A 7,911-nucleotide genomic window follows, 5' to 3' on the forward strand; every position below is an offset into this window, starting at 1 on the left:
GAAAGTTGAGTGGAAGGAAAAAGTGTGGAAGAAAAAGATGTACAACCAACCGAGAGAACCACAGCCTTATGAGGATTGTCAAGCAAAATCGATTCAAAAATTTGGGTGAACTTCACAAGGAATGGACTGAGGCTGGGGTCAAGGCATCAAGAGCCACCACACACAGACGTGTCAAGGAATTTGGCTACAGTTGTTGTATTCCTTGTTCCTTGTTAAGCCACTCCTGAACCACAGACAACGTCAGAGGCGTCTTACCTGGGCAAAGGAGAAGAAGAACTGGACTGTTGCCCAGTGGTCCAAAGTCCTCTTTTCAGATGAGAGCAAGTTTTGTATTTCATTTGGAAACCAAGGTCCTAGAGTCTGGAGGAAGGGTGGAGAAGCTCATAGCCCAAGTTGCTTGAAGTCCAGTGTTAAGTTTCCACAGTCTGTGATGATTTGGGGTGCAATGTTATCTGCTGGTGTTGGTCCATTGTGTTTTTTGAAAACCAAAGTCACTGCACCCATTTAGAAATTTTGGAGCACTTCATGCTTCCTTCTGCTGACCAGCTTTTTAAAGATGCTGATTTCATTTTCCAGCAGGATTTGGCACCTGCCCACACTGCCAAAAGCACCAAAAGTTGGTTAAATGACCATGGTGTTGGTGTGCTTGACTGGCCAGCAAACTCACCAGACCTGAACCCCATAGAGAATCTATGGGGTATTGTCAAGAGGAAAATGAGAAACAAGAGACCAAAAAATGCAGATGAGCTGAAGGCCACTGTCAAAGAAACCTGGGCTTCCATACCACCTCAGCAGTGCCACAAACTGATCACCTCCATGCCATGCTGAATTGAGGCAGTAATTAAAGCAAAAGGAGCCCCTAACAAGTATTGAGTACATATACAGTAAATGAACATACTTTCCAGAAGGCCAACAATTCACTAAAAATGTTTTTTTTTTTTATTGGTCTTATGAAGTATTCTAATTTGTTGAGATAGTGAATTGGTGGGTTTTTGTTAAATGTGAGCCAAAATCATCACAATTAAAAGAACCAAAGACTTAAACTACTTCAGTCTGTGTGCATTGAATTAATTTAATACACGAGTTTCACAATTTGAGTTGAGTTACTAAAAGAAATTAACTTTTCCACGACATTCTAATTTATTGAGATGCACCTGTACATTATGCTCTATTCATTATTGTTTTAGAAACCTTGCACTTTTCTACAGCATTTTAAAAACATGCCACAATATCGATACAGGACCAGCTGTATCGATTTTTGTATGGTCAAATCTCTGTGACGATACATCGTCGTATTGATGTAACGAACACACTACAAAAAAGCTGAATGTGCCATCATACTTGCATCATAGGGGTAACCGTATTATAATGCCTGTAATGCTTCAAAAATCACAACAAATTGGATGCAGTCATGAGGAAAATGTTTATTGCTGCTTGGGTAACCACTATACAGTAGGTTACACACATAACCATCAGAAACTGAGATGTGTGCGTTATACAGTCAAACTTGTGCGTTTTTTTCCAAACACAATAGGAAGCAATGAATCATTGCTTCAATTAAACAAGTTAGTTCCTCATAGGGGTTTCCCCACAGAATATGCAATAGTGTTATTCATTGTTGGGAATTTCCATTACACTCTTTTTGGAATGATAATTGGGCAATAGGTGTCCATGACAAAAGGGTGACGGATTGTACAGTGTAAACTGGTTACACAGTAACTTAAATCTCACTGAGAAAGTTTGGGGCTAAGCTGCAGGTCAGGCCTGTCCCATCAGGCTCCACATTGAGCTTCTTGACCACTCCATCTTCAACCAGCATGGCATACCTGCACATACACAAAACCAGGATCAGAAGAGGCAATTGAGGAGAAGTGAAACTGTCAGTTCCACATGAAAATGAAAGTTTGACTAAATTATACACTTGTTTGACTAGCTATCATCTTCACATTCTGTGGAGAAGAATTAAAAAAAAAAAAAGGAATAAAAAATGCAAAATAAAGTGGATACCAATCATGACTGAGGGACAGTCATCTCACCTCTGAGACCTAACATTTCCAAGCACCTGGATCAAGTGATCATTGTTCAGGAAGAGATCCACAGCCTGTATAGAGAAAAACAAAGATGTTTATATTATCTATATATGTCAGACAGGGACTGCATTAAGTTTAATAACATTTAATCCTGTGATATTTCCTGATTTCAATGCATAAAGGTGCTTCAAAAGCAAGAGTCACCTTTGTGAACGCTCCTGTGGGATCAGCCAGCATCCGCACCTATAATAAATCAACCATATAAAGACTCAATAGATAATTCCAGTCCGTCTGTCTTTCTAAATCCTTCGCGAGGCGAATTAGACAGCATTTTAGTAAAAACCAGGTTAATTAAGGTCGGAGAGTTTTCCCACCTTGCCGTCTGCTCCGTTCTCTTTTCCCCAGGCGGCCATGACAAACACATCATTAACAGATATGCATGCGATCTCATTCACACCTCTGGTCTTCAAATCCTCAGCCATCTGTATGAACCCTGGGAGATGAGTCTGAGAGAACACAAGAGGATAAAGACAAACAAGACACTGTCAACATAGATAAGACTAACTTATGTTGCATTTCTTATATAGGGGTCTACAGACTTTTTAAGGGACTGCTTGAGTGTTGCAGTTTAGGTCTGGCCATTAATAAAATGTGTATAGTACTATATGCGTTTAAAAGAATGATTGATGTACTGAGCCATTTAATGCGGTACTGAGAATGATTTAGCTGAACATTTAGCTTTGGTTGAGGTTAACAATTTTTTTTTTTTCCCACAAAAATGTTGGTACCTTTGAACATCCAGGTGTGAATGCTCCTGGCACACCAAAAAGCACTCCTTTCTTGCCCTTGAAAAGTTCAGCCATTGAGATGCTGTTCCCCGGGTCTCCCTCGTGCACCTGTACATTTGGAAGATGTTGACCAACCTGAAGAAAATTAAAAACAGCAGCATGAATAACGCAGCATACAACTGCTCAAACAGTTTCATTTCTTAATCCATTATTTATTAGTAAGTCAATTCATTGCCACAGAAACACAAACACAAGAGCTCTGATGACAGCAGCTGTTCCAGTAAACTGTCCAATTTCAGAGATCAAAAAACACCTGACTGAATGATTCCTGTGATCGTAAAAAGCTTATGATTTAAAGACTTGTGCCTTAATGCTTGAGAACTCATGGCTCATTCTCAAGCACCTTTATTAACTTATTTTAACTTATTAAATTTTATATAACAAAATATATTTCAAATATTCTAATTCTTCAACAAATGTTGTTCATTGACCTTAGTGTCAAACCAAATATTATATTATTTTAATATGGATTTTTATAAACCTGCTACTAAAATTTGAGACAGTTTGGAGGAATTGTGCGATTTTTGCAATTCTTTTGCAATAAACATTAAAAATTATTCTCATTTTAATGGTAAAAGACTGTAAAAACAATGCTAAACCTGTTAATTGGTTAACAGCAAGTTTCCTTCCTGTATACAGTATCATGAAAAAAAGGGCATTTACAGTTCTTGGAAGTGAAATAAAATATGTCACCTTATTTATGTCACATGTACCTGATGAACTTTGATTCATCATGTGGCTTTCTCTTTACCCCACGTGTTTTTATGGTGGTTGCCAGTAAAGGAGCATAAAACATTTTAGCATTTAGGGTTAGGATTAGTGGTATATTAACATCAAATGAATTAATTAAATATACATTTCTTACTGTACATTAAATTTGAATCCATAAATATGAAAGTGTTGTTACCATATTTTTTACGGCAAGGTTCTGGTAACTGCAGCTGCTGCTATTACAGTGAAATTCACAGATGTATTTATTTAACAGTGTAGATAAAATGTATGAAATTATATAAGTTTGATTGTTTGGGACTAAATGATGATTTGTAGTAACCTCATAAACTCTTAATTTACCATAAACCAAAAAATGATTGATAATTTTTAACAATAACTTCAATGATTGATTAACTCCACAATTCAGTGAGTCAGTGGAATGAGATTATTTACTTGTTTTGTATTTTAGATTATGTACAGGGCTACTTATTTATAACCTATAGCCTATGGGCTAATGTAAAATAGTATTTATTTTTTGTCAGCTTTAGTCATGCATAATTCCCATAACTACTAATTCTCAAAGTAATTAGTATGTTAGACTGCGGCGGTATTAAAAATTGTGTTTGCTAATGTATGCGTCTGCTGTTTGAATTTTGTTATGTTTTCTTGATAATGTTGTTGTTGGATGAATTTTAAGTGCAATAAATCAGTTGCATTTCTTCTTAGTTTTTTGTTTGCTTCTTAGCATATTAGTTCAATATCGAACAAAGAATCGATAACATTTGACAAGTGCGCAGTTACGGTGTTGCCATATATTCGCAAACCCCGCCCCCTTTTCAAGTGTCCAGTTGCGCTTCAGGCCTACAAGGAAATAGTTTATTTGTATCACTAATGCTTTAACTGATCGCCCACACCATATTTGAATAAGTATCGGGAAAAGAAAATCGCAAAATCACGGACACACCACTGAAAAACCCCCCGCGCTTGTGTTACGAAATGCGCGTAATAAACTAGACACTCATGGCCGCCACAGTATTCTAGAAGCATCTAATGCGTTTATTTTAGGCACCGAGCGGCGAAAATAGTGCCAAGGTCATGTGCAATGCCAACGCCAGTCCTGTGTCTGGATGTCCTGCTGCAGTTCTTACCTGGATCGGCATGCTGGCGTTGCGAGTGGAGTGCAGCAGTCTGATGCAAAGGGAGGCACGGACGCCTTTCTGTAGGAGTGTAGTGGAAATCATGGGTTTATATAGCAGCAGCAGCAGCAGCTCAGCAGCGACTGCGGGAACACAGCACTCATCCAGCCTCACAGTCACGCCTCCCGCCCCCCCACTGAAGGATTCTCATCAAAGCAGCCTCTTACCTGCCGCTAATTAACTTTATTACACTAATAAAGTTAATATACTGGTATTAGAACAGTAATTAACTGTTAATGCGAAACCAAAAATTACTCCACCCTCACTGTCTGTTCAGCTGAATTAGGTCGTTTTCTCTTGCCCTTGTTGTAGACGACAGCATTTTTTTTTCTTCAGTATTCTGTAAAACGGGTGAAAAGGTACATTTCTGTTAGTTTTTAAACATTCTATCAGACAAAAAATGTTTAAGAGTTAGTTGTGATTTAATTATGTCTTAGTAACAGGTAAGATTTAGGTGAGATTTACAGTTTTGCCATTGGGTCATTCTTCAATTGGGGTGGCAGATATAAAAAAATAAATAAATTAAAAAAAAAGTAAAAAAGAGTTTTTTTTTTGTTTTTTTTTATAAAATATATTGCTATGCATTTAAAATTAGTTTAATATGCTATATCCATTAAAATAATGAAAGCTTAAGAACATTTAGATTTTTAAACAATTTCAATCAAACACTTTTTTGAAGTAACAAAAAAAAAACATTATATTGCAAGTTACTATAGGCTCTGTGGTGTTACCAGAAAAGACAGTAACACCACAGACAAATCAGCCTAAATACAGACTTTTCTCAAATGGAGGCTGCCATCATGATGATTTCAAGATCAGGGGACATTTTGGAAATATTAATAAGTATGTATTTATCAAAATTTTGATTAAAATATGTCAGATCTGCAAGTTCTCAACATAACACCACAGACACTAATAAGGTGCGATACATGAAATTGTCAGAAACTTTAACTTTAAGAAAATTAATAAGAGAGAATGTACTCCCCGTGCACCTCTCAGATCAACCAATATTTACACACAGGAAGTAGTCCAAATACAATTCTCCCTTTTCTTAAAGGGGCTACATCCATTGTTGTAACACCACAGACATGAAGTTGGGGGACACAACTTTTTTCTTAAATGTAACAAAATATATATACTGTATATATTTTTATAAACAATTTAATAAAATTGTACGTTAAATAAAATCGACATACACAATATAACCACTTTATTAGTTATTTTTAATAAAGTATTTTTAATAAAGTATTTATTTTAGTATTTTTACTCTAAGGCGGGAACATCCATATTTTGTTAAAAATGCAATCTCTAAAACTCAATTAAATATGTATTTTAAAACAAAAAATGTAACTATTAACAGTGCACAAATTGTGTTTACCCTACAGAATACAAACATATTATGATTTATTGGTATTTAAAGTGTATTTCAACTGTTGTAAAGTAGAGGGCCACCACTTGCCACCACAAATGAAGCCTTAAAATCAAGGTCAAATTAAACTACAATGTGCTTTTTAAAAAGAGAGCTAATGCTGATATTTATATAGGCTAAATGTGAATGTATTATTTTCAATTATAAGTTGTTTACTGTTTAAAACAAAATTATAGTAACAGACAATGAAAATGAAAGGGCGTTTAATTTGTCCTTGAAGAGTTTAGTTCCTGGAAAAATGATGGTGTAATTGCGACAAATGGGTTTTTTTCTTTGTGTTTTGAGTTATGCAATTATAAAAGGGAAATTTTAACAGCAAGGATGACGCACAACCTTGAGACACATTTTTTTTAATGATACAATATCTCACCTACAAACTGAATATTACAAATATTGACAGACAGAGTAAAGTTTTCATGAAATATGTCTGCAGGGCTGTAGCGAGTAGGGTATCTGCACTCAGATCAAGGGGAGATAACTATCATTTTTAAATGCAACTTTTAATTAGAGAGCATAGACCAATACACAGTCAAAGAGCCCAGAATTTGAAATTGTTAGCAATGGACACCAGTGATATTTATGGAGGGAAATGACTCATTAAATGAAGTATTCGTCTAAATCAGAGAGATTAATGTATTACTGTTTTGACATCTTTAAGACACTATGAGCTACAATTAATCATGGTGGGAATAATTATACAGACTTATTTCTACCAATTATTTTTGACATCATGGAGAACACTCAGTTAGGAAATATGCCCAATATGGGGCAAGTTATAAAACAAAATTATTTCTGTAGCCAAATAATATTTCAGAATATATCATGGGAATATTTATAATTATTTATTTTTTATCTGGTCTTCTGTAAGATTTTTTGTATTTAGCTGTTTAACAATTTACCGGTCCTGAAAGACCTTTTAATTTCCTGAGGATCACCAGAAAAAAAACAATAATAATAATAATTTAAAAAAAGACATCATCCTTATACAATATTGTATTACTGGCTGAATGATAGAATATGATTAACATGAATCAAAATGTGTTTCAAGACTATTTTTTTCATTAACAATTTATACTATTTAAACATACACAAGAACGTCAGTGCTAGAAAGCATTATAAATGATTACTTGTTGACTCAGAATCAATCTTATCTACAGCATTGGCTCATATGCAGTCAATTATACGAATTAAATCATTAAATTAAAATTAAATCGTTTTTTTGCATCAACTTGCCCAACTAAACAATAGGCCTAAAATGTATAGCCTATGTTTACCGGCCTCGCGGTGGCGCTGTATCCCGGCCGGTCGTATTCTCGCGTGCGGCGTTATACAAAACGTAACCACGCGGGGGCAGTAGCACGCACACATATATAATGCAGGTGGCACAATGATCGAGAGTGATGTTTCTAATGCTGACCAGTTTGCACTACTTCTCCGTCTGACTTACTTAAAGATAAGTGATAGTTTTATCTGTGTAATAGTACTAAATGAGTCTATAAAATCGCGAAATGTACATAAATATACCTGAAAGGCCAGCCATATCCAGCTTTGCCTACAACATGAAAACAATGGAATGGACCAGACACTTACTATAAATGTTCAGTCACTATTATGCCTGTTAAATAAGCCTAAATATGGACAATTTGTGTTGAACCACATGAAAAAACAGACAGGATCATGACAAAACGACATAGAAA

At 35.5% G+C, this 7,911-nt stretch overlaps 1 protein-coding gene across 1 annotated transcript; it reads right to left on the bottom strand.

Moving 5' to 3' along the window:
* Positions 1 to 1,404: 1,404 nt before the first annotated feature.
* On the bottom strand, positions 1,405 to 4,900 carry prdx5 (peroxiredoxin 5). Its single transcript, XM_058758243.1, has 6 exons — positions 4,738 to 4,900; positions 2,819 to 2,953; positions 2,405 to 2,536; positions 2,235 to 2,273; positions 2,037 to 2,101; positions 1,405 to 1,826 (listed from the first exon to the last, which is right to left on the bottom strand). The coding sequence occupies exons 1-6, from the start codon at positions 4,828 to 4,830 to the stop codon at positions 1,721 to 1,723; spliced, it is 570 nt and encodes a 189-aa protein (XP_058614226.1). The 5' UTR covers positions 4,831 to 4,900; the 3' UTR covers positions 1,405 to 1,720.
* Between the last annotated feature and the right edge of the window lie 3,011 nt (positions 4,901 to 7,911).

The sequence above is a fragment of the Onychostoma macrolepis genome, chromosome 21 (assembly GCF_012432095.1).
Source record: "Onychostoma macrolepis isolate SWU-2019 chromosome 21, ASM1243209v1, whole genome shotgun sequence".
Taxonomy (NCBI): Eukaryota; Metazoa; Chordata; class Actinopteri; order Cypriniformes; family Cyprinidae; genus Onychostoma; species Onychostoma macrolepis.